This window comes from Hyla sarda, chromosome 12 (assembly GCF_029499605.1).
Source record: "Hyla sarda isolate aHylSar1 chromosome 12, aHylSar1.hap1, whole genome shotgun sequence".
Lineage (NCBI taxonomy): Eukaryota > Metazoa > Chordata > Amphibia > Anura > Hylidae > Hyla > Hyla sarda.
The window spans coordinates 69,835,127-69,862,529 of NC_079200.1; the positions used below are offsets into that span (position 1 = coordinate 69,835,127).

The window sequence follows — 27,403 nt, forward strand, 5'->3', positions numbered from 1 at the left end:
ATGTGCTTCACTAGATGGCACGCAACGCACAATTAGGAGCGGCAATACTTATAGTGTTGTGTTCTGCTGTTAAAGGGAACCTATGGGTAACCTAGCCTCTCACTGATAAGGGATTAAGTAAATATGTTTTTTGCAGGACTAAAGACACTTGTATAAGTGAAGGGAATGGAGCGTCAATAGTTCATGACTGAAGCTGTAAACCATTAGAAAAACTGCTGCCATTCAGCTAAGGCTATAAAAAAAAAATTTTTTAAATCAACTGGTGTCAGAAAGTTAAAGAGATTTGTAAATTACTTTGATTAAAAAATCTTAATCCTTCCAGTAATTATTAGCTGCTGAATACTACAGAGGCAATTCCTTTCTTTTTGGAACACAGAGCTCTCTGCTGACATCACAAGCACAGTGCTCTCTTGCTGACATCTCTATCCATTTTAGAAACTGTCCAGAGCAGCATGTGTTTGCTATGGGGATTTTCTCCTAGAGCACTGTGCTCGTGATTCAGAAGAGAGCTCTGTGTTGCAAAAAGAAAAGTATTTCCTTTGTAGTATTCAGCAGCTGATAAGCACTGGAAGGATTAAGATTTTTTTGGAATGGTCGGTACTAAAATATAATTTGTGTACCAAACTTGCTTTGTCATTTTGCAAAACAATAATAAAATTTTACACCAAAAACAAAACAAAAACAAACTATCAATAATAAAAAGGTACAAGAAAAATTAAAGGGGAACTACACTGGAAAACATTTTCTTTAAAAAACAACTGGTGCCCAAAAGGTAAGCAGATTTGTAAATTACTTATATTCAAAACTCTGAATCTTTTAAGAAGTTATCTGCTGCTGTATAATCCACAGGAAGGTCTTTTCTTTTGGAATTTCCATTTTTCTAGACCAAATGTGCTCTCTGCTGACACCTCTGCCCATGTCAGGAATTGTCCAGAGTTGGAGAGGTTTGACCTGGGTATTTGCTCCTACTCTGGACAGTTCCTGACACGGACAGAGGTGTGTGCAGAGAGCACTGTGGTCTGGCAGAAATAAATAAATAAATAAATAAAAGAATCAAAAATCCTGTGGATTATACAGTAGCTGATAAGTAATGTAAAGAATGGGTTTTTGAAATATAATTAATTTAAAAATCAATTTAAACTTTCTGGCACCAGTTGTTTTTTATGAAAATTTTGTGCAGTGGTGTACCCCCTTTAAACAAAAATGTGGCCACAAACACCGAAAATGAAAAAGGTAAAAACATATATAATCAAACAAATTTGACATATTTTACTTTCTAGATCAGCAGAATAGTCTGCAAATCTCGCAGAACTGAAAAAGTTGTGGCAAAACACTTTGAACAAGTGGATATGGTGTATCCAGCAAAGGTGTTGCCAGGTAAGGAAAAATGTATCAATTTTATTTTAGAAAGGTGTTTAACCCCTTAATGAAGCCGGGACCTTTGCGATTTTTTTAAGCACAACAGTAATAGAAAAGTATGTTATCATGGGTATTATTTTAATCGTATTGACCCAAAGAATAAATTAAACGCCATTTTTTACCGTAAATTGTACGGCGTGAAAATGAAAACCTTCCAAAATTTGCAAAATTGCGGTTTTCTTTTTAATTTCCCCAAACAAATAGTATTTTTTGGTTACGCCATACATTTTATGGTACAGTGAGTGATGTCATTACAACGGACAACTGGTTGCCCAAAAAACAAGTCCTTATACTAGTCTGTGGATGAAAATATAAAAGAGTTATGATTTTTTGAAGGTGAGGAGGAAAAAACGAAAAAATAAAATAGTCTGAGTCCTTAAGGCCCAAATGGGCTGTGTAATTAAGGGGTTAAATTTTTTTTGATAGAATTGTCATATGGAAAGGGCTTATTAAATAGATGTTTGTCTAACTTTTTTTTTTTCAAAAGAGAACAAAAAAGAAGGAAGCGTCGTGCCCAGGCTTTCGCTAGAGCCGAATTGTTTGAAATTGTGCATCATGTTAAGGAAAGTTTATATCATCAGGGACAAAAGAGCGCAATTCAAAGTCGGAAGAGCAAAATAATGTACGAGACATCAGTGTTGCTGTGGGAGAAATTTGGCACCAAGCATTCCTTGAGACAAGTCCTAAAGAGATATTTGGACTTATTGGTCCATCAACCAAGGACTCTCACAGCAATATGTGTGTAACAGGTCACTGCAGGTGGTGGATCCTCTGGGCCTGTGTGGATGATGACGTGAGCCTTGCAAGGGAGCGGAGTCTCAGGTGCCACTGGGTTTCACCAGAGCCTGCCGTAAAGCGGGATGGGCTTGGAGCAGCAGGTGGCACCCAGGTCGCTACCCCTGGCACGACTCGTCCACACAGGTAGCTGGGGGGTGGCGTAGCACAGAAGGAGACTAGCAGGACGTGGTATGATGGCAGTAGGTCAGAACAGGTAACACAGGTGCAGGGTAGGTAAGGTAGCAAGGAAGAGGTACACAGTAACAGACACAGGACTTTCACAATGGCAATAGACAACCAAACATCCGGCAGGGAAAAAAGGGAGGAGCTGATATTTAAGGACAGGGAACAGGTGTAGACACTTGATTGAGCACTGGCCCTTTAAATGAAAGCTTTGGCGCACGCGCGCCCTAGGAAGCGGGGGCACGAGCACCAGGGCTGTGAGGACTTATTTTATCTTTGAAAAGGCTTCTGGGAAATTCATTAAGATTTCCTATGGATAGGTTTTGAAAAATGTCCACCATTATGTTACGCTGTCTGCTTAACTTAGTCCTGTAAACAAGTGGCCATAAGGGAACCTAGTCAGCTTTCTGAAGTCTGTGAAAAACTAAGCTATGGTTGCCTAGGGGTTGTTTAAAAGCAAACATCCATACATAATAATGTTATAGATTTTTCACAACCGGCACAGAGGACAAGTTGCGGAGTTGACCATAGCAACCAATCCGATCGCTTCTTTCATTTTTCATTAGACGTTGAAAAATGTAAAGAGGCAAACAGATTGATTGATTGGGTCAAATCAGCTACTTTTCCTTGGGGCAGGTTTTGAAAACTCAACACCAAATTGGACTAACCCTAACCCAAAAGGTTTTTGGCGTTACAGAATCCCAACGGCAAATCAACAAGCCACTTGTGGAAGGTCTGTCCTCATTGGAGCCACGCAGCTTATGGAAAACTTGACCCTACAGGTATGTAAAACATGTCCTTCATTTTGGCAGTTATGGAAACTTAATTTGAACATACTGGACACAGATTTGGGGTCAAACTATAAAAAGCACAGGACAGCTTGCATCTACAATTATTTGTTAAAGGGGTATTACAGGCAAAACCTTTTTATATATAATTATATATATATATCTCAACTGGCTCCGGAAAGTTAAACAGATTTGTAAATTACTTCTATTAAAAAATCTTAATCCTTCCAATAGTTATTAGCTTCTGAAGTTTTCTGTCTAACTGCTCACTGATGATGTCACGTCCCGGGAGCTGTGCATGATGGGAGAATATCCCCATAGGAACTGCACAGCTCCCGGGACGTGAGTCATCAGAGAGCAGTTAGACAGAAAACAACAACCCAACTTCAGAAGCTAATAACTATTGGAAGGATTAAGATTTTTTAAGGAGTACTCTAGTGCAGAGTATTCCTGCTCCGTCCTGCCCGGGCTGCAAAATAAATGAAAATGAACCATCACTCACCTCCCTGGGTTCCCGCGGAGCGCCACTACAGCTGATCGGTCCTCCGGTCCATCTCCTTCATACTTCCGGGTGTAACGAAGCGTCACAGAGGCAGAACATCGCGGCGGCCGGGGATAGGCTGAGCGCCATGTGACGCTTCGTTACACCCGGAAGTATGAAGGAGATGGACCGGAGGACCGATCAGCTGTAGTGGCGCTCCGCGGGAACCCAGGAAGGTGAGTGATGGTTCATTTTCATTTATTTTGCAGCCCGGGCAGGATGGAGCAGGAATACTCTGGACTAGAGTACTCCTTTAATAGAAGTAATTTACAAATCTGTTTAACTTTCCAGAGCCAGTTGATATATAAAAAAAAAAATTTTTGGCCTGGAATACCCCTTTAACCCCTTAAGGACCCAGCCATTTTACACCTAAGGACCCGGCCATTTTTTGCACATCTGACCACTGTCGCTTTAAACATTAATAACTCTGGGATGCTTTTAGTTATCATTCTGATTCCGAGATTGTTTTTTCGTGACATATTCTACTTTAACATAGTGGTAACATTTTTTGGTAACTTGCATCCTTTCTTGGTGAAAAATCCCCAAATTTGATGCAAAATTTTAACATTTAGCATTTTTCTAACTTTTAAGCTCTCTGCTTGTAAGGAAAATGGATATTCCAAATAATTTTTGTTTTATTCACATATACAATATGTCCACTTTATGCTTGCATCATAAAATTGATGAGTTTTTACTTTTGGTAGACATCAGAGGGCTTCAAAGTTCAGCAGCAATTTTCCAATTTTTCACAAAATTTCCAAAATCACAATTTTTCAGGGACCAGTTCAGGTTTGAAGTGGATTTGAAGGGTCTTCATCATAGAAATACCCCACAAATGACCCCATTATAAAAACTGCACCCACAAAGTATTCAAAATGACATTCAGTCAACATTTTAACCCTTTAGGTGTTTCACAGGAATAGCAGCAAAGTGAAGGAGAAAATTCACAATCTTCATTTTTTACACTCGCATGTTCTTGTAGACCCAATTTTTGAATTTTTATGAGGGGTAAAAGGAGAAAATGTATACTTCTATTTGTAGCCCAATTTCTCTTGAGTAAGCACATACCTCATATGTCTATGTAAAGTGTTCGGCGGGCGCAGTAGAGGGCTCAGAAGGGAAGGAGCAACAAGGGGATTTTGGAGAGTACGTTTTTCTGAAATGGTTTTTGGGGGGCATGTTGCATTTAGGAAGCCCCTATGGTGCCAGAACAGGAGAAAAAACCCACATGGCATACCATTTTGGAAACTAGACCCCTTGAGGAACGTAACAAGGAATAAAGTGAGCCTTAATACCCCACAGGTGTTTCACGACTTTTGCATATGTAAAAAAAAATTCAAAAAATTTCTATAAAATGTGTGTTTCCCCCCAAATTTCACATTTTTGCAAGGGTTAATAGCAGAAAATACCCCCCAAAATTTGTAGTATGGAGGTACCCCATAAGTTGACCTGAAGTGCACTACGGGCGAACTACAATGCTCAGAAGAGAAGGAGTCATATTTGGCTTTTTGAGAGCAAATTTTGCTCGGGGGGCATGTCGCATTTAGGAAGCCCCTATGGTGCCAGGACAGCAAAATAACCCCCACATGGCATACCATTTTAACCATGGCATCCCATCGTAACAAGGGATACAGTGAGCATTTACCCCCCACTGGTGTCTGTCAGATCTTTGGAACAGTGGGCTGTACAAAATTTTTAATTTGCACAGCCCACTGTTCCAAAGATCTGTCAGACACCAGTGGGGTGTAAATTCTCACTGCACCTCTCATTACATTCGATGAGGGGTGTAGTTTCCGAAATGGGGTCACATGTGGGATTTTGTTTTTTTTGCGTTTGTCAAAACCGCTGTAACAATCAGCCACCCCTGTGCAAATCACTTCAAATGTACATGGCGCACTCTCCCTTCTGGGCCTTATTGTGCGCCACCAGAGCACTTTGTGCCCACATATGGGGTATCTCTGTAGTCGGGAGAAATTGCATTACAAATTTTGGGGGGGCTTTTTTCCCTTTTACCTCTTGTCAAAATGAAAAGTATAGGGCAACAGCAGCATGTTAGTGTAAAAAATTTATTTTTTTACACTAACATGCTGGTGTAGACCCCAACTTCACCTTTTCATAAGGGGTGAAAGGAGAAAAAGCCCCCAAAATTTGTAAGGCAATTTCTCCCGAGTACAGCGATACCCCATATGTGGCCCTAAACTGTTGCCTTGAAATATGACAGGGCTCCAAAGTGAGAGCGCCATGTGCATTTGAGGCCTGAATTAGGGATTTGCATAGGGGTGAACATAGGGGTATTCTACGCCAGTGATTCCCAAACAGGGTGCCTCCAGCTGTTGCAAAACTCCCAGCATGCTTGGACAGTCAACGGCTGTCCAGCAATACTGGGAGTTGTTGTTTTGCAACAGCTGGAGGCTCCATTTTGAAAACAGTGGCGTACCAGACGTTTTTCATTTTTATTGGGGAGGGGGGCTGTGTAGGGGTATGTGTATATGTAGTGTTTTTAACTTTTTATTTTATTTTGTGTTAGTGTAGTGTAGTGTAGTGTTTTTAGGGTACAGTCACACGGGCGAGGGATTACAGCGAGTTTCCCGCTGCGAGTTTGAGCTGCCGCGCAAAATTTGCTGCATCGTAAACTTGCAGCCTGATACTTACTGTAAGCCCCCTGCCCATGTGAATGTACCCTGTACCCTGGGGGGGGGGGGGGGGAGAACCTCCAGCTGTTGCAAAACTACAACTCCCAGCATGCACAGTCTATCAATGCATGCTGGTAGTTATAGTTTTGCAACAGCTGGAGGCACACGGGTTGGGAAACACTGAGTTAGGAAACCGACAATGTTTCCCAACCAGTGTGCTTCCAGTTGTTGCAAAACCACAACTCCCAAACAGTCTCAGGCATGCTGGAAGTAGTAGTTCGGCAACATCTTTAGAGCCAGATGTTGTCGAACTACAACTCCCAGCATGCTTGGAGTTGTAGTTTTGCAACATCTGAAGGACTACAGTTTGCAGACCACTAATACAGTGGTTTCCAATCTGTGCCCTTCCAGATGATGCAAAACTACAACTCCCAGTATGCCAAAACTGTCCAGGCATGCTGGGAGTTGTAGTTCTGCAACATCTGAAGGGCCAGATGTTACAGAACTACAACTCCCAGCATGCCTGGACAGTAAGGGCATGCTGAGGATGTGTAGTTTTGCAACATCTGGAAGGGCACAGTGGTCCCAAAGCTGCAACTCCCAGCATGCCCAGATGCCAAGGGCTGTCTGGGCATGCTGGAAGTTGTAGTATACAGGGTCCCAATACAGCAATGCGTGTCGCTTTACGGCGACGTACATTGCTGTAAAGGGCCCGACCGCGGCTGAAGATCCACTCACCTGTCGCCGCCGTCTTCATCGGCGGGATCCGGGTCTTCAGGGATGAGGTAAGTACCGGGGCCGAGCCCCAGCACTCCCCCGTCCCCGCCGCGTCCTCCGGTCTTCCTCCTGTCCTCTACGGACTTCCAGGGGCCGGGCAGGGCGGGAGGAAGTAACCGCCCCCCCCCCTGCGATTGGTCGGTTAACTAACCGACGGATCGCAGGGCACAGGAGGAGGTGGCAGGCTTGCCACCTCGCTCCTATTCTTTAACATGGTCCTGGCTGTCTGTGACAGCCGGGATCATGCAAAATTACTGGACGGTCGCGTCCCAGAGACCGATCAGCCCGGTATCTCCGCAGATAGCAAGGGCCCCACTCGGCATTTGCCCTGGATCCCTGCTGAAGGATTTCAGCAGGGATCCGCTTCCGATCTCCGCCGGGTGAGCGGCGGAGACCAGGAAAAGACCATGACGTATGCATACATCATGGGTCCTTAAGACCCAGGGTGTGATGACGTATGCATACGTCATGGGTCCTTAAGGGGTTAAGGTTGTTGTATTTTTCAAAAAAAGAAAAGGAACTTTGCTTTAAAGAGTTGTCTTTTCCATAAAAACTTCTGCCATATGGACAGGACACGGTCTAAGTTAAAAATTCCTGTGAATAAAATCAGAAAGAGCGATAGAGAAATCTACTTTCTCAAATGAAATACACATTGTAATACTTTGCTGAAAGAGTCTATGTAGCCAATTAAAACACATAAGAAAAATCTTCCAGATTAATGGAATGTTCCAAATCTTTTAGTCAAAGTAAAGAAAACAAAAACTGCTTCATTGCCAATGCTTTTAAAATGCTAAATCCTTCCACTAATTTTTTAGTGATGATACTTGTCTTACAGGAAGAAGTACAAGAGGAAACAGTATTTCACACTAAACCTTGAAGAAATACAAGACACAGAAACCGTGGAAGGCCAAACTCAGCTGGATCGCCCTATTTTGACCACCTATAACTTTTTCATTTTTCTGTATATAGGGCGGTATGAGGGCTCATTTTTTGCGCCGTCATCTGTACTTTTTTTCAATACCCCATTTGCATATATAAAACTTTTAGATAATTTTTTATGAAAGAAATTTTGGAATAAAATGTGACTAAAAAGCAGCATTTTGACTTTTAAAAAAAAAAATGTTTACGTTTAGACCATTCACCGTAAGGGATCATTAACATTATGTTTTGATAGTTCGGAATTTATGCACACCGTAGGATATATTCAAAGTAATTTGCATGTTCTAAGTCAGAATGTTATCAGCTATAATGTTGCAAATAGTCTAAGATTTTGTATCTGGGTATCAGCCGCTAAAAAATGTTAAATTGACCATAAAGGAAGAGATAACTTTCCCATTCACAAATGCCTTACAAAATAAATTAAAATAAGTAAAAAAAAAAAAATATATATATATATATATATATATATATATATATATATATATATATATATAATAATAATAATAATAATAATAATTTTATATAAACAAAATAGGTCATAAGTAATATTGGCAAATGTTAGGGTACGTTCACATGAGCAGATACCCAGCGTGTATTACGCTGCGGATCCACCGTTGAAGGACCTCTGCTGCCTTTACAGGTGCCTGTTCGTCGTGGGCAATACATCGCTATGAGCAGACACACTGAAGCGATGTACAAGTCGCTGCGCATGCGTGGTGTACTCGCACACATCGCGTCCGCTCCCCCAGCTCTATGAGCTAGGCCGAGAGCTGCAAGTATACTGCGCATCCGCATGGCAACTCGCACAACTCAGTTTGTCTGCTCGTAGCAGCGTATTGCCACTCTGAGCAGGCACCCGTACATGCAGCATACAGCGGTCCGTAAGCTGCGTATCTGCAGCGTAATACGCGCTGGGGATCCGTTCGTGTGAACATACCCTAAATGTGTATTCTAACTGTGGACAGCAACTTTCCACCGGCATTTTTACCTTGGCAGTGATTATCGACTTTTGAACGGGTATTTGCGACAAAGGAGAAAAGACGCATTTGATAAATTAGTTACCACGGCGAAATCACAATTGAAATCACATCCACCACAGGCATATTTAACAACTGGCTGTCAAGAAAAGTCGCAAACAAAAGACGCAAAAATACACTGCGCCAAAAATACATGAAAAAAAGGGTGATAAGGGTAAATGATAAATTCCCCCCATTATTCTGCTGGTGCAGTCACTGTGTACATACATTACTTATCCTGTACTGATCCTGAGTTGTACACTCACTATTTGGCTAATAGTTCCTAACTAAAATCTCTTAGCATTCCTTGCTGGTCCAGTATCTGCAGGGCAATTTGAATTATGTATACCACAGATTATATTAGAGACATTTGATCCTCAGTTATATTAAAGAATCAGGCTTAAATCCAACATGTTCAATCCCAGTTTCCCTTGTCACTATACACATTATACTATCTGTTGGCATGGAATGTACAGTACATGGCCAACACAGTGTCCAGGTGTCAAGGATGATGAGACCTGGCTACAACAGGTCAATGTAGTAGATTAGGCAGCAAGATGTCACATCCCGTGACCAACCAACAGCAGAATCACACACCCCCTTCTCTCCCACACTCCAACCCTAACCTTATGTCTGTCCCATGCAAATTATTAACTCCAGCCTCAGGCCATCAAACATCCTTATATTGCTGGTTGAGAGCCCAGATCACTGCAGAGAATTCAGACTGCAAAAGTGAAGAGACGAAGAATAGTTATGCACAGCAAAGAAGACCTCAGGTAAGAGTTCTGCACTAGGGAAATGCATTTGGGCATTGGGTGTGTGTGTGTGGGGGGGGGGGGGGGGGGTATACCTAACAGTGTAAGTATACTAATACATACATTATATACACACTAGTGTTTCCTAACCAGGGTGTCTCCATCTGTTGTAACACTACAACTCCTAGCTTGCCCAGATAGACTTTGTCTGTCGGAGGATGCTGTGAGTTGTAGTTTTGTGACAGCTGGAGGCACCCTGGTTGGGAAACACTAATATATAAAGCTAATTTGCTATGATCCAATAGTGAATGTACTAGACTTGTTGCTTAGCAACTGAAGCCGCATCTGATGTGTGACACCACTGGACCACCATGCTCTTGTGTAAATTCAGTCGATAGTAGAGCGTAACAATAAGGTCCCCAGCACAATTTGTTTTACCATATAATGTATTGGGAATTCAAAAACAAATTTGTGGAATGGAAATCAATGCAATGTCGCCAAGTTTGGGTTTAAAAATATAGGCCGGCATTTATCATTGTAGGTATAACTGAAGCATTTTTCTACACCTTTTTTTTGTGTGCTGGTAATGTGTAGAACCACATTAAATGGTCACCGAGCATTTCATACATTTTGTGCAGGTCACATTTTCTGAAATTTCTCTCTTCACATACACCAAAAAGCTAAGCCAAGTGTAGTTTTAGAGACTTTTCAGTGGCTTTTTGTGAAAAGGCGCAGTTCATAGGACCCTTCCATATCATGTGTATTGCCAAAATCAGTGGATTGCAACTCAAAATCAGCAGAAATGTGTAAACCAAAAGGCGCCTTTTTTGCACTTTTTCTAGACAAAAAAAAAGTCTAAAGACTATGATAAATGTTGGCCATAAAGTCGATTTAAAAAAACTGCTTAAAAAAAAAAGTTCAGAATGCCAGACAAAAAAAAAAAAAAACGACCTCTGAATTTTTTTGAGGCTGACAATAAGTCAACAGTCAAAAACTGTCTGAATTCTTGGATAGTGTAAACTTAGACAAGGTAGTTTAACAATGTGTCAGATTTGGGTCACAGCGAGTTAGGTTTGTTTAATCTGTTGCTCCCATAGCGAAAATTTAAAGGGGTACTCTGGCCCTAAGACATCTTATCCCCTATCCAAAGGATAGGAGATAAGAGGTCTGATCGCGGGGGTCCCGCTGCTGGGCATCCCCGCAATCTTTCATGCAGCACCCACTTGTGTGTGCTCCACACAGCGCTGGAGGCTCAGAGTCTGAAGCCTCACGATCACAGGGCTGAAGTATCGTGACGTCATGACTGCTCCCCCGTGTGACATCATGATGGCCGTGCAGTCACGTGACGGCGGGACCCCCGCGATCAGACACCCCCTATCCAAAGGATAGGAGATAAGATGTCTTCGGGCCGGAGTACCCCTTTAAATATATATCCTGCCGCCCAAGCCATCACTGGAGTTGTGCTTAAATATAGTGACAGACACAATGGGGGAGATTTATAAAAACATGTGTAGCAAAATAGTGGTTCAGATGCCCATGGCAACTAAACAGATTACTTCTTTCATTTTCAAAGAAACCTGTGAAAAATAAAAGTAATTTGATTGGTTGCCATGGGCAATTGCACCAATCTTCCTCTACACAGGTTTTCATAAATCTCCCCCATTGTTTCCAGAAGTCTGATGCTTGTGCACAAACATTCAGCAGTTTAGGAGAACTTATATATCAAAGCCCACAGCATAAGAGATGAGTCTGGTGTAGTCATAAGGCACCACTGTCCAGTGCTGGGACAAGGTAGGTAACCCTAAGAAACCCTTTTTTGTCATTTTGCATTTTTTACCGATGAATCGCACCAATAATCAGTCAACTATTCTGCTTTAAAAATAATCATTAGCTGCAGCCCTAGATAGAAGACAATAGGCCTCATTTACTAAGATTAGAGTGTAGTTTTCTTTGTGGGTTTTTGTTTCCAACAGGTATTTTCCTTGGTATTTACTAGGGATGTCCCGATACCATTTTTTAAGACTGAGTACAATTACCGATACTTTTTCTTAGTACTCACCGATAACAATTACCAATACTTTTATCAATGTCATGGGACAGGGTTTTTTTTCCTTAAAGGGGTTCTCCACCATAAGGTGATTTTAGTACGTACCTGGCAGACAGTAATGGACATGCTTAGGAAGGATCTGCGCTTGCCTTGGGGCTAAATGGCTATGTTGTGAGATTACTATAATACTGTGGCTATCTTTTTGTGAACTGGCATTTCCTGCTTAACTTTTCTTCCTTTGCCTACAAATCCCATAATTCCATGTTCCTCCCTCCCACACATCAGCCACCCATTGAAACATAAATGAGCTGCACCCATTCAAAAGACCTGTGGTTTTCAATCAGGGTGCCTACAGCTGTTGCATTAGTTGCAGATTGATCTCTCCCCCACCAAGCGATCGCTCCACCCATTGAAGCAGACAGGCTCCCTGTCATCAGCTGACTAGTGACTCAGGTCTCCGCCGCATTGCAATCTGGAAAAAATCTGAGACGGTCATTTTGTATGCTGGTAAAAATAATTATTTGGGTGAGAATCACATAAGAATTGTGAGAAAACCGTCAAACACAGGCACAGACAATATACTATTAACTACACTAACTTTACAGCCCCTGTAGCATAGTGAAATAAAAAAAATTCCTGGAATATCCTTTTAACCCCTTAAGGACTGAGCCCTTTTTCACCTTAAGGACATTTTTTGCACATCTGACCACTGTCACTTTAAACATTAATAACTCTGGAATGCTTTTAGTTATCATTCTGATTCCGAGACTGTTTTTTCGTGACATATTCTACTTTAACATAGTGGTAAAATTTTTTGGTAACTTGCATCCTTTCTTGGTGAAAAATCCCAAAATTTGATGAAAATGTTGAAAATTTTGCATTTTTCTAACTTTGAAGCTCTCTGCTTGTAAGGAAAATGGATATTCCAAATAATTTTTTTTTATTCACATATACAATATGTCTACTTTATGTTTGCATCATAAAATTGATGAGTTTTTACTTTTGGAAGACACCAGAGGGCTTCAAAGTTCCGCAGCAATTTTCCAATTTTTCACAAAATTTTGAAACTCGCTTTTTTTCAGGGACCAGTTAAGGTTTGAAGTGGATTTGAAGGGTCTTCATATTAGAAATACCCCATAAATGACCCCATTATAAAAACTGCACCCCCAAAGTATTCAAAATGACATTCAGTAAGCGTTTTAACCCTTTAGGGGTTTCACAGGAATAGCAGCAAAGTGAAGGAGAAAATTCACAATCTTCATTTTTTACACTCGCATGTTCTTGTAGACCCAATTTTTGAATTTTTGCAAGGGGTAAAAAGGAGAAAATTTTTACTTGTATTTGAAACCCAATTTCTCTCGAGTAAGCACATACCTCATATGTCTATGTTAATTGTTCGGCGGGCGCAGTAGAGGGCTCAGAAGGGAAGGAGCGTCAAATGGTTTTTGGGGGGCATGTCACCTTTAGGAAGCCCCTATGGTGCCAGAACAGCAAAAAACCCCACATGGCATACCATTTTGGAAACTAGACACCTCGGGGAACGTAACAAGGGGTAATGTGAACCTTAATACCCCACAGGTGATTCACGACTTTTGCATATGTAAAAAAAAAAAATGCTTGGTTTCCCTAAAGTTTTACATTTTTTAAAAAGGGTAATAGCAGAAAATACCCCCCAAAATTTGAAGCACAAATTTCTCCCGATTCAGAAAACACCCCATATGGGGGTGAAAAGTGCTCTGTTGGTGCACTACAGGTCTCAGAAGAGAAGGAGTCACATTTGGCTTTTTTGAAGGAAATTTTGCTCTGGGGGCATGCCGCATTTAGGAAGCCCCTATGGTGCCAGGACAGCAAAAAACAACAACACATGGCATACCATTTTGGAAACTAGACCCCTCGGGAAATGTAACAAGGGGTAAAGTGAACCTTAATACCCTACAGGTGTTTCACGACTTTTGCATATGTAAAAAAAAAATAAAAAAATTTACCTAAAATGCTTGGCTTCCCAAAAAATTTACATTTATACAAAGGGTTAAAGCAGAAAATACCCCCCAAAATTTGAAGCCCAATTTCTCCCGATTCAGAAAACACCCCATATGGAGGTGAAAAGTGCTCTGCTGGCGCACTACAGGTCTCAGAAGAGAAGGAGTCACAATTGGCTTTTTGAAAGCAAATTTTGCTCTGGGGGCATGCCGCATTTAGGAAGCCCCTATGGTGCCAGGACAGCAAAAAAAAAAAAAACACATGGCATACCATTTTGGAAACTAGAGCCCTCGGGGAATGTAACAAGGGGTTAAGTGAACCTTAATACCCCACAGGCGTTTCACGACTATTGCATATGTAAAAAAAAAATAATAATTTTACCTAAAATGCTTCTTTTCCCAAAAATTTAACATTTTTAAAAAGGGTAAAAGCAGAAAATACCCCCCAAAATTTGTAACACCATTTCTCCCGAGTACGGCGATACCCCATATGTGACCCTTAACTGTTGCCTTGAAATACGACAGGGCTCCAAAGTGAGAGCGCCATGCGCATTTGAGGCCTAAATTAGGGATTGCATAGGGGTGGACATAGGGGAATTCTACGCCAGTGATTCCCAAACAGGGTGCCTCCAGCTGTTGTAAAACTCCCAGCATGCCTGGACAGTCAACGGCTGTCCGACAATACTGGGAGTTGTTGTTTTGCAACAGCTGGAGGCTCCGTTTTGGAAACCGTGGAGTACCAGACGTTTTTCATTTTTATTGGGGAGGGGAGGGGGACTGTGTAGGGGTATGTGTATATGTAGTGTTTTTTACTTTTTATTTTGTGGTAGTGTAGTGTAGTGTTTTTAGGGTACAGTCACACGGGCGGGGGGTTCACAGTAGTTTCTCGCTGGCAGTTTGAGCTGTTGCAGAAAATTTGCTGCAGCTCAAGCTTGCAGCCAGATACTTACTGTAAGCCTCCGCCCATGTGAGTGTACCCTGTACATTCACATTGGGGGGGACATCCAGCTGTTGCAAAACTACAACTCCCAGCATGCGCTGACAGACTGTACATGCTGAGAGTTTTAGTTTTGCAACAGCTGTAGGCACACTGGTTATGTATCACTGAGTTTGTGACCTTACTCTGTTTCAAAACCAGTGTGCCTTCAGCTGTTGCAAAACTACAACTCCCAGCATGTACGGTGCATGGTGTAAGGTGACTGCTGGGAGTTGTAGTTTGCAACAGCTGGAGGCACACCGGTCGTGAAACACTGAGTTAGGTTAAAAAAAAAAAACTGAGTTTCACAACCAGTGTGCCTTCAGCTGTTGCAAAACTACAACTCTCAGCAGTCACCGACAGCCAACGGGCATGCTCGGAGTTGTAGTTATGCAACCAGCAGATGCACCACTACAACTCCCAGCATGCACTTTAGCTGTTTGTGCAAGCTGGGAGTTGTAGTTATACAACAGCTGAAGGTACACTTTTCCATAGAAAAAATGTGCCTCCAGCTGTTGCAAAACCATAAGTCCCAGCATGCCCATAAGGGAATGCTGGGAGTTGTGGTGGTCTGCCTCCTGCTGTTGCATAACTACAGCTCCCAGCATGCCCTTTTTGCATGCTGGGAGCTGTTGCTAAGCAACAGCAGGAGGCTGTCACTCACCTCCTGCTGCTGCTCCATCGCAGGACTGTCCCTCGCCGCCGCTGTCGCTCCTGGGGCCCCGATCCCAACATGGACGCCGGGGATCGGGGTCCCCAGCACCCGGGGTCGTCTTCCCGCACCCACTCACGCCCTCCGGAAGAGGGGCGGAGCGGGTGCGGGAGTGACACCCGCAGCAGGCGCCCTGATTGGTCGGCCGGTAATCCGTCCGACGAATCAGGGCGATCGTGAGGTGGCACCAGTGCCACCTCACCCCTGCAGGCTCTGGCTGTTCGGGGCCGTCTCTGACGGCCCCGAACAGCCAGTAATTCCGGGTCACCGGGTCACTGGAGACCCGATTGACCCGGAATCGCCGCAGATCGCTGGACTGAATTGTCCAGCGATCTGCGGCGATCGCCGACATGGGGGGGCATAATGACCCCCCTGGGCGATATGCCGGGATGCCTGCTGGACGATTTCAGCACGCATCCGGCTCCGGTCCCCAACCGGCTAGCGGTGGGGACCGAAATTCCCACGGGCGTATGGATACGCCCTGCGTCCTTAAGGACTCGGAATGCAGGGCGTATCCATACGCCCTGCGTCCTTAAGAGGTTAAGGGTACTTTCACCCAGGTGGATCCACAGTGTATTTTATGCTGCAGATCCGCTGCTGAAGGACCGCTACATGGCGCCTTTAGATGTGCCTGCTCGGAGCAACAATACGCCGCAATGAGCGGACACACTGTGATGTGCGAGTTGCAGCGTGCATGTGCAGTGTACTCGCCCATTGCGGCCGCTCTCAGCCTAGCTCATGGAGCAGGGGGAGCAGCCGCGATGTGTGCGAGTACACCGCGCATACGCTGCGACTTGCACATCGCTTCAGTGTGTCTGCTTGTAGCTGCAAATTGCTGCTTCAAGCAGGCACATCTAAAGGCAGCATGTGACTGTCCTTCAGCGGCGGATCCGCAGCATAGAATACGCTGTGGATCCGCCCGAGTGAACGTACCCCTTAATGGGAAAAAGGCTTTTTTATATTAAAGAGAAATGGATTTTTATATTAAAAAAATATATACTTATTTTATTTAAACTTTTTTAAATGGGGGCGATTCAATTTTTTTTATTAGGAAGGGGTTAATTCACATTTATTTTTATTTTTTTAAATTTCCCACAGTGGGCTATTACATGCAATCTGTAGATTGCATACACTGATCAATGCTATGCCATAGCACAGCAGTGATCAGTGTTATCAGTGCTCTTTTCTAATGCCTGCCATGGCTGGCAGCAGTAAAAGGAGCAACGATTGGATGCACAGAGTAGGGTATGGGACCTACGGCCGTCCTCAGAGCTGATCGGGACACCGCGGTTACACTGCGGTGAAACCGGCAGTAAATCTCAGGACTTTTAGTTGTCGCGATCAACTTTGATCACGGCATCTAAAGGATTAATGCAGGTCCCGGCTAAGATGTGCGCTCAGCTGCTGAGCGCACTGCATAGCTCGGAAATGGAGAATGCAGGTGGCTTACTGCACCTTCGTGATACCTGCCAGCAGGACTCCCGCCGGCAGGTATTGGATTAGGTAAGGGGGACATTTGCACGAGTACAAGTACTTCCTTTGGAAAATGTTTTTTTTATTTTTTTGGAGACACACCCTTTTTTCTTGATGGCCACGCCCCTGTGAAAAGTTAGTCGGGTTTTGGGGATTTTTTTTGTCAGAAATTCATAAAACCCTACAAAATCTACTCGGGAAAAGCATGAGGCTCCATTAATCAAAATCAGCTGCTCCAATCTCACTGGGCCATGTGTATCAGAACTGGCTTTGTTGCCCATAGCAACCAAGTAGATGCTTTCATGTAGTGTCTGAATCAAATAAATGGCTTGTGCAATATTGATTTCCCCTTATCTTAATCTATAAGACCCTTTGTCACAGTTATCCCCGATTATCCCCTTCACCACTGTGTCCTCATTGCCTCCTCATACTGATTCAACAGATATGAAGAATGTGAGGAGACGGCTCGATGGCTCCTGGACCAGATCCAGTCTCCCCCGGACATCGCTATAATCTGTGGTTCTGGTCTGGGACTCCTTGCAGATACATTAAGCAACCCCAAAATCTTTGACTACAGCCAGATCCCTCATTTTCCAACCAGTACAGGTAAGTAATAGTAGCAGTGCCTGCAGGAAAGTTCTTTAAACATAGTGCTTTTTGTTTGGCACAGGGCAAAACACATGTTTTTACCATAGATTGCTTAAAGGGGTACTCTGGAGAAAAAACACGTTTTGAAATCAACTGGTGCCAGAAAGTTAAACAGATTTGTAAATGACTTCTATTTTACAATCCTAATCCTTCCAGTTCTTATCAGCTGCTGTATGCTCCGGAGGAAGTTATATAGTTCTTTCCAGTCTAACCACAGTGCTCTCTGCTGACACCTCTGTCCGTGTCAGGAACTGTCCAGAGTAGAAAAGAATCTCTATAGTGCAGTGGTTCTCAACCTGGGGTACAAGTACAACCAGAGGTACTTAGCGGTTCTCCAGGGGGTACTTGAAAAAATAAAATTAAAAAAATAATCAGTAATGGCAGCCACAGCCACTGATTAATGGTCTGGACAACTTTGAAAGAAATGGTAGGCTGACGTCACTGCACCGAGGAGCGGAACAGGAGGACAGCAAAGGGGAAGGGCGGGCACTGGGCTGCTGTGGGTAGTAACTACCATCAACTTTGTTGCTCCACTGTCCCTGGAGACCGGGGACCTACGGCTATGAGCCATAGCAATAGGTCCCCAGGGGGCAGTTTGGGGGGCCTACATCTATATTTGGGTGCCCCATAACAACTTCATGGGGACGCAAAGTGTTCTGTGAAGAAATCTTGTATGGGAGAAATCTTAATGGCGGTCTAGGCAAGATAGTGAAAAAAAGAAGAGTAAACAACTCCGGATAGAGAAGACGTCACCTGTAAATCGGGGGACCGGGGAGATAGGGAGAGGAATAGGGGGCCTGTTATAGAGGAAAGTAAAGCATAGGAATTATACTATAATCAATACAACATGTCTCTAATATGGGTTTACAATTTTTTGGGAATGAGCTGTCAAGGGGTACTCAGGCAAAAAAGGTTGAGAACCACTGCTATAGTAAACCTCTTCTGCTCCAGACAGTTCCTGACACGGACAGAATTTTGAGCAAAGAGCACTGTGGTCAGGCTGAAAAGGACCACACAACTTCCCCTGGAGCATACAGAAGCTGATAAGTACTGGAAGGATTAAGATCGAAATCAATTGTCACCATGTTTTGACAAGGAATGTTATCAGTCGTTTCTTTATCGTTTCTCTACTTGGGAAAGCTAGGTGACAACCCACAACAGCTGGAATCCTAAATGGCAAATGAGTGTGCACTCTTAAGGGCAAACCTGCCATTCTGAAGTCTGGCAAAGCTGAGTTACAACCCTTGTAATTGCAGTAATGTTGTTTGCCACCCAGCTTTTCCAGGAACAGCTGTAACTTGATCAAATGTTTTTATTCTGCACTGACTCTTCTATTATTTCAGTGGTAGGACACTCGGGAGAACTGGTGTTTGGCACTCTGCAAGGCAAATCATGTGTCTGCATGAAAGGTCGATTCCACGTCTATGAAGGATATCCCCTGTGGAAAGTAAGATCTGTGCCTGTGACAACCTCTTGATCAGCCGCGTGCTATACTGTTATCCACAATATACTTGACAGTTTAACAAGGCATGCATGCTAGTTTTCTGGTGAATAAAAGTCACATATCTTTGCACATAGCCCTATTATGGGATGCAGTGCTTAGTATGTTTCTACTCCACAATCATGGAGCACACTGCACAGTACTGCTTCCTTTCAGCTATAAATACAGATATCTATTCTAAATATTTGCACAGACAAATACACAGCAGCGATTCTTGCCTTTACCCTGTCAGTCTGTGACATTCTGGGAATGTCTTTCTAGGTCACTTTCCCAATCCGAGTGTTTAAGCTGCTGGGAGTAAAGGTCCTGATGGTGACAAATGCAGCGGGGTCACTCTGTGAGACGTACAGACCAGGAGACCTGATGATAATCCGGGATCACATCAACATGCCAGGACTGGCTGCTCTGAACCCTTTGAGAGGTCCCAACGATGAGAGGTGATTGCCATGGCAAGAGGAGGGGTGGGGTTAATGAACTACAAGTGCCAGCATGCCCACACAGCTTCTGCTCGTCATTTCTGATAACCTGGAGTTAAAAAAAATTACAATGATATAGTTAAAGATGCCAATGGATACCTCTATTATACAACTGAAACACGATATAAACAGGGCTTAAAGAGGTTCTGAACCATGGAATCTCTTTGGCAATGCTGTAGAACCTCTTTGGTGATATAGTCTATCAGTGTTCATTGACTATGTACAGTCTTAATTCTTTGTAGTAATCTGTACGTGATTTACAGATAGTAATATTTTTTTATTTATTTTTTTATATTCTTGCAGGTTTGGGCCACGGTTTCCCTCCCTCTGGGATACGTATGACCGTGACCTGCGTCTAACTGCTCTGGAAATCACCCGTAAGCTTGGTCAATCAGACCTAACCCATGAAGGGGTTTACTGCATGGTAGGAGGGCCAAACTTTGAGTCAGTTGCAGAAGCCAGATTTCTCCAGCGGCTGGGAGCAGATGCCGTGGGTGAGTGCTGTGTAACAAACATAGGAGGTATTACCAGACTGCTATGTATAACTACCAATACTGTCCCTCTAAGAATATAAATTACTACAACACTGCCACCTATGTTATAAAATATGACTACTATAATCCCGCCTTCTATGTTCAAGAATATAACTACTATACTACTGCTCCTTATCTACAAGAATCTAACTACTTTCATACTGCCCCTATGTACAAGAATATAACTATTATAATACTGTCCCCTATGTACAAGAATATAACTACAATAATACTGTTCCCCATGAACAAGAATATAACTACTATAATACTGCCTCCTATGTATAAGAATATAACTACTATAATACTGTCCCCTATGTACAAGAATATAACTACTATAATACTGCCTCCTATGTACAAGAATATAACTACTATAATACTGTTGCCTATGTACAAGAATATAACTACTATAATACTGCCTCATATGTACAAGAATATAACTACTATAATACTGCCTCATATGTACAAGAATATAACTACAATAATACTGCCTCATATGTACAAGAATATAACTACTATAATACTGCCCTCTACATAGAAGAGAATATGACTGCTATGATACTGCTTACTATGTACAAAATATAGCTAATATGACCTCATCACCCATAAATATAAATACTTTTGTTTCCTTTTGTAGTATGCATGTCCTCACCTTTCCGTAGAAGCTATGATATTACAGTTGTGTATACTATAGGTTACTACATTATTATTTCCAGTGATAAACACCGTAGGGAAAATTTATCAAAAGCAGAGGAACAGTGGAAGTTTCCCATAGCAACCAATCCTTTTTTAGGGTACGTTCACACATACAGGATCCTGCGCAGATTTGATGTGCAGGATTTGTAACTGCAGATTAGAAGCTGTGCTCAGTCATTTAGTTTACATTGAAATCTGCAGCAGAAAATACTGCAAATCAAATCTGCGCATGTAATTTTCTTTGAAGCCCTCTGAAGAATAAAAATAAAAAGTGACCTGGTTGCCATGGACAACAGCTCCACTGTTCCTCTGCCCAAGTTTTGATAAATTTCCCCCAAATATGTTCTCCTATGATAAATGCTCGGCAGGGAGGTTCTCTTTTTAATTGTGTTTTGGTTAGTTTATAATACTACTAAAAAACAGAAGGTATCTCCTTCTATGCCAATTTCTGTGACTGAGATGTCTCTTTGTTGCCTTGTGACTATTTTGGCTAGATTTGATATCTCATGACAACTGTTTGTACTAATATACTTTCTGCACAAAAAAAAAAAAATGCTTAGCCGTGACACCTGAGGCGGTCGCGGGCTCACGAGGAAGGTAATGCAATGAGGTCCTTTAACCTGAGGCAAGCACCAACATCTGCTGCCATCCAGATAAACAAATCAGCTTTGTCATTCAAGGACTGGATAGTCCACTCATATACTGATCTCTTGCTGCTGAGGGCCCCGCAATGAGCGACAGGAGGTATGAATAGGGGGGCTCCCCATTTACTGACATTACTGTCCTACACAGTTCGCTGTCATATGTCAAGGATAAACATGATAAATCTCCTCCACTGTCCATCTAATCTGTTTATCAAACCCTGTGCAGAGGAAAAGTTGACCAGTTGCCCATAGTAACCAATCAGATCGATTCTTTCATTTTAGAGAGGCCTTGTTAAAAATGAAAGAACTCTAATTGATTGTCATGGGCAACTGGGCAACTTTTCCTCCGCACAGGTTTTGATAAATCTCCCCCAGTGACCCTCTACAACAGAGTCCTCAAGTTCCCCCAACGGGTCATGTTTTCTGGGTTTCCCTAGTCTTTCACAGATGATATAATCCTGGTCAGTGCATCAGGCATCACAGTAAGGCTAGGTTTCCATTAGTTTTTTTTGTTTTTTTGCAAAAACACCAATAAAAACGCCCATTCTGCTTCATGGAGGTTTTTCTTTTGTGGCCAGAGTTTTTTCTGCGGCCAGATGTTAGCTGCAAGTCAATAGGGAACTGCGAAATTCCATATTCACTTGGCGTTTTTCAGTTTGGCGTTTATCCTTTTGGCGTTTTTTTAGCTATTTTTGGTTCTTGGCAGTTTTTCAAAAACGAGCTCTTGTTGAGACTTTGGAGTTTAAGGGAGTAAAAAAAAGGCCAAGAAAAACATCATGTGGGTTTTAACTTTGGCATTTTTTATTCTTTTTTTGACTTGAGCGATCCAAAAAAAGTGATGGAGATACCTTTAATAAAATTCGAAGGGTACCATTAAAAAGAAATAAAAAAAGATACAGTAGTGATGGAAAAAATTGTATCTAACGAAATTTATCTTTTTTTTATAACAAACTTTTGATACATTTTTAACCCCTTAACCCTTTAAGGACTGAGCCCTTTTTCCCCTTAAAGGGGTACTCCGCCCCTAGACATCTTATCCCCTATCCAAAGGATCTGCTGGGGACCCCCGGGATCTCAGCTGCGGCACCCCGCTATCATTACTGCACAGAGCAGACTTGCTCCATGCGTAATAACCAGCGATACAGGGGCCGGAGCATCTTTACGTCACCGCTCCGCCCCCTCGTGATGTAACGGCCTGCCCCCTCAATACAGGTCTATGGGAGGGGGCGTGGTGGCCATCATGCCCCCTCCCATAGACTTGTATTGAGGGGACGGGCAGTTACGTCACGAGGGGGCGGAGCCGCGACGTAACGATGCTCAGGCCCCTGTATTGCCCACCATTACGCACGGAGTGAGTCTGCTCTGTGCAGTAATGCGGGGAAAAAAAACATGCACAAAAAATAGCACCTGCAAAAAATGGGGATAAGTGTTAAGCCTAATTGGCTTTATTTGTGGGAGTGGCGTGGGGTATATAATCACCCCTCTCCCACATCTGAGGGCGTGTGTTACGTTGGCGGTAGTTCTCTAGTAGTCTACCGTGTTAGTGCATACGTCCCCCCCCCCCCTGGAGTGTCGTTGGTAGTGTGTAACGGTTCTATCCCCCGTCCTCGCAGAGGTTGGTTAGGTAAGTGCCAGTGTGGCTCTATGTTGTTCAGCCCGGGTTCGTAGTGCCGGAGCAGGCTCACCCCCAGCTGGGTCGCTTGCCTCCTCGCGCTCCCCTAGGTCTTTGGTACCCTGTTTTTCTTGTTTGTTTCCCCTTCCCGTGTTCCCCCGCCGCTCACCTGGCCCGCCCGGTTCCCGCTCCCGAGGGAGTGGAGTTGCGCCTGCTGCCGGGCTCGGGGATCCCGTCCCGCGCTCCAGATTGCGGCGCGGGGCTGCGGGGTCCCCATTCGCCCCGGCGGTCGGCGTCGGTCGTCGTCACTTCGGGTTACTCCTTCCCACAATCCAGAGGGCGAGGGTACGCGTGCTCGCCGGGCCCGGGGCCCGCTCTCCGTTCCGGCCGCCAGGCGGCCGGGGGGGGGGGGGGGGGGCGGGGCTTCGCGTCCCGGCGTCCCGCGTCATCACCCGGCGCCGCGTCGCCACAGGGGAGGGGGGGCCCTGCTCTCCGGGCCGGGGGGGGCTCCGTTCCTGCACCCAGCTCTGCGGCGGCACGGGGCTGCGGGGGCGGGGCCCCGCCGTTGAGGGGGGCAGCGCCACTCCCCAGAGTCACACCACCACTGTCATGGGGGCCGGCCGGGACGTTCGCAGGGTGCCATCCCACAGCCGGGTCCGGGCACTCTCCCCCCTTTTTTGCTGGCTCCCGGCGTGCTTATGCATGGTCGGGTGCTGCGAGGGGGGGAGGCGTCAGGGGTCCGGGCTGTCGGGCCATGAGCATCGGCATCACCCAGGTTCGGCTGCCATGTCACACCTGCCCCCCCCCCCCCCCCCTCCCTCCCTTCTCAAAAAAAATAAAAATAAAATAAAATAAAAGAGGGGGCACCAAGAAGAATAAGGGGGGAACCAGCCCTACGGCCAGGCACATGCTGTCCCTCAAACTTAATGACTCTAGTATTTGTCTTACCCTTCAGGTTCCACTGTCGTTCCTAAGCCCCACAAGTGGCTTCGCCTTTCAGCTTTCAGCTCGAGGTATATAAAAAAAAAAAAAAAAAAAAAAAACGCATATACTGATTTCACTTCTTCTCACATAGCCGTCAGTTCTCACTTCCGCATGACATTCAATCATTTTGGCCAACACATTTCACGCGCTGGACCCGCCGCTGACGCGGCCCAGGGCCTCGGGCGGCCGACACCCCTGTTCAGCCTGGGCCATTCGCGTCAGTGGGGGCCTTGGTGTAGCCCGTTGTTCCTGACTTGCTTCAGCACAACGCAACTCGACACACACGAACCCTGGGTCATCCGTTAACTGACACACCCCAAAAAAAAAAAAAAAAAAAGGGGAAACTCATTTTTTAGCCCACCACGTCACGCACTCATCACATCAGGCACTCAGCTGCCACAGATTTTCACTTATTTGTTTTCTGTCTCTGTGTATCCCCTCAGCCGTGAGCCGGGTCGTGCCTATTCAGGCTACCTCTATTCCCACAACTCAGGATACAGCAGGTCAGTGTTATAAGATAGCAGCCAGAGTTGTTCAGGTACCATCCCGGTTCTCACTAGCATCCAACTTTGTCTACCGGCACCCGTTACTGGCCCGGACAGGTTCCGACGCAGCATGTCGCAACCCTCTGACATTGAGGACACCCTCTCCGTCCCCGAGACCCCAGCAAGAGCTTCGGACCAGGGTAGCGTGTCCTCCTACCGTACCTGGACAATCCCCAAACTGATGCAGGAACTCAGGAGGAGGGGCACCCCCTTTCCGGCCTCAGCCAAGAAAGGGGAACTGTTCAACCTGCTGGGCACAGACCGGGCCCCCCCCGGCGAGGCAGGCAGCAGCATCGGACCAAGCGTCTAGTGCTTCACTCTCACAGCTCCACACCATGATGAGCCAGGTGCTCACGTCAGTGACCGGGCTACAGGATAGACTAGAGGACATGGAACGCGCCAGGGTCACGGACACAGCCCCAGGCCCCGCTGTTCCTGTTGCTTCTACCTCTCAGGCTCCGCCTTCAGGTATGCTTCAGCCTCCCCCGAACGTTACACCCGCACACTTTATCCCGGCAGCAATCAAAAAAGACATTCTGGAGGGTAAGAATGTAAACTTGGCTCTTCTGCTGATAGCCACCACGGACATCAATGACACCAAAACCGTTGCCTGTGGCGATCTCGCTGTCACCTTCAAAAGCAAAGATGCCAGGCTTAACAGGAAACTAACAATTAACGAGTTTGTCATAGCCTTTGGGCTATATAGAGATGTAATTTGCTCAGTTAGTCCCAGTCGCAGGGAGGAACTTGATTTGTACCTCCACAAGATCGCACAAATGGCGTACAAACACGGAGGGTCCACTTTCTACGAGTACCACAAATCTTTTGCTGCTAAGGCAGCTGCTTCTTTCGAGCAATTCAATTACACGACCAACTGGGGAACCGTTGACACTGAACTTTACTGCGAGCATTTCGCAGGTCTAAAAGCCCCCTCCTGCAGCTGGTGCGGGGTCACTGCACACACCACTAATTGGTGCCCCCTGAGCAAAGATCAGGCGGAAACAAGCACCAACAGGAGCCAAAATATCTCCATAGGCCCCAGTCAGAGGAACTCTCCTGCGCTAGACAGGCTAGGTAGGCCGGTCAGGTTTCTGGGCAAGACTCAGATATGTAACAATTTCAACCTCTCTGCATGCACCTACAGCAACTGCAAGCTTCTCCATGTGTGTTTTCTCTGTTTCAGGGCCCACCCCAGCTCCATCTGTTCTCAAAAAGGCAACCAGGCGTGGTGCGGGTTGACGCCCTGGCCCGCATTCTAGCCAGCCACCCTGATCCCTGCTGGGTCAGATGGTTAGTTGGGGGGTTTCGCGAAGGCTTTCACACAGGGTTGGTCGCGTTGCCTCAAAGCACGCATGAATGCCTCAACCTACAGTCAGCACTCGCTGAACCCACGGTGGTGTCAGAACTAATACAAACCGAACTTCTGAAAGGCTTTATGATCGGCCCCTTTGATGTACCCCCTTTTTCTTTCTGGAGGGTTAGTCCATGGGGCTAGCCACTGGGAAGTTTTCTAATAAAAGAAGGTTAATCTATGACCTCTCCGCGCCTTACTCTTCTAACGTCCCTAGCATCAATGCACTGATCCCTTCCGATCAGTTCAGTATGAAATATTCCACTATCGATCAAGCCATTCAGGCCATACTACAGCTGGGCAGGGGCACGTGGCTCTCCAAAGCTGACATTACCGACGCCTTCAAACTTCTCCCCATCAAGCAAGACCTATGGCAGTGGCATGGTGTAAAATGGGCAGGCAAGTATTACTTTGCCACTAAACTCACCTTTGGAGCCAAAAGTAGCCCCTGGCTTTTTGATCAACTAGCCACGGCCTTACACTGGGCCTTACAACATGTCTCCAACTGTCACTACACTATCCACTATCTGGACGACTTCCTGTTGCTGGAACACCCTGGTCACAGTCCCTCCAATCTCAGGTCACTGCTGAGGCTGTTCAAGGAAGTTGGGGTCCCAATCGCACCCCAGAAGACCGAAGGCCCGTCCACTCAGCTCACCTTCCTAGGCATCATCTTAGACACAGAGGAAATGCAAGCCAGGCTTCCCCAGGAGAAACTGGCTAGGATCCGTGAGGCTATCCAAAAAATTACAAAGTGCCACACAGTTTCCAGGGAGGAGCTCCAAAGCCTCCTAGGCATGATGGCCTTTGCGATGAGGATCATTCCGCAAGGTAGGTCATTCATATCCAGACTCCTGGACTTACTTCCTTCAGTTTCCGGGCAGAGGCATGTCATTCGAATTGACAGCGAGGCAATGTCAGACCTGGCCATGTGGGGTCACTTCCTGAGTAACTGGAACGGAATCTCGCTCTTTGTCCCCTCAGCCACGGAAAGATCCCCCTCCGTGGTTTCTGACGCCTCAGCCGTCGGTTTCGCCGCTCTCCATGGCGCACACTGGCTGGCCAGTCCTTGGCCACAGGACATACTGCTTATCCCGAATTTTCACGAAACTTCGGCCTTATTCGAGATCTATCCAATAGTAGCAGCCGCTGCCGTATGGGGTGATTCGTGGGTCAACTCCACTGTCCGCTTCAGATGCGACAACATGGCCACAGTAGACATCTTAAGGAAAGGGCGTTCTAAGTCCCCGCATATCATGCGTTTTGTCAGGAAGTTTGTCTTGATCGCTCTTCAGCACAATTTTCACTTTTGTGTTGAGCACATTGAGGGTACTAAAAACACAGCAGCTGACGCTCTGTCACGAGGTAACATGAAGCTGTTCTTTCAGGTACACCCAGAAG

General features: G+C 44.9%; 2 protein-coding genes across 14 annotated transcripts in view; one reads left to right on the plus strand and one right to left on the minus strand.

Moving 5' to 3' along the window:
- Positions 1 to 27,403, minus strand: part of HCK (HCK proto-oncogene, Src family tyrosine kinase) — a 358,121-nt gene that overhangs the window by 183,210 nt on the left and 147,508 nt on the right. For 7 of the 13 annotated variants that reach the window (XM_056547422.1, XM_056547416.1, XM_056547415.1 and 4 more), the window contains exon 2: positions 19,389 to 19,689. The exons of 4 other annotated variants lie outside the window; for them this stretch is intronic. The gene's annotated coding sequence lies outside the window, so the exon portion shown is untranslated. Of the gene's footprint in view, positions 1 to 19,388; positions 19,690 to 21,435; positions 21,550 to 27,403 lie in introns of those variants that run through there. 2 more of the 13 variants (XM_056547419.1, XM_056547420.1) reach the window with 2 other exon arrangements.
- LOC130296180 (purine nucleoside phosphorylase-like) overlaps positions 9,669 to 27,403 on the plus strand; it is a 33,556-nt gene continuing 15,821 nt past the window's right edge. Inside the window, exons 1-5 of the mRNA XM_056547437.1 lie at positions 9,669 to 9,849; positions 17,458 to 17,621; positions 19,007 to 19,110; positions 19,426 to 19,601; positions 19,944 to 20,134. Coding sequence (XP_056403412.1) covers positions 9,827 to 9,849; positions 17,458 to 17,621; positions 19,007 to 19,110; positions 19,426 to 19,601; positions 19,944 to 20,134 — 658 coding nt within the window. The 5' untranslated portion in view covers positions 9,669 to 9,826. The remainder of the gene's footprint in view (positions 9,850 to 17,457; positions 17,622 to 19,006; positions 19,111 to 19,425; positions 19,602 to 19,943; positions 20,135 to 27,403) is intronic.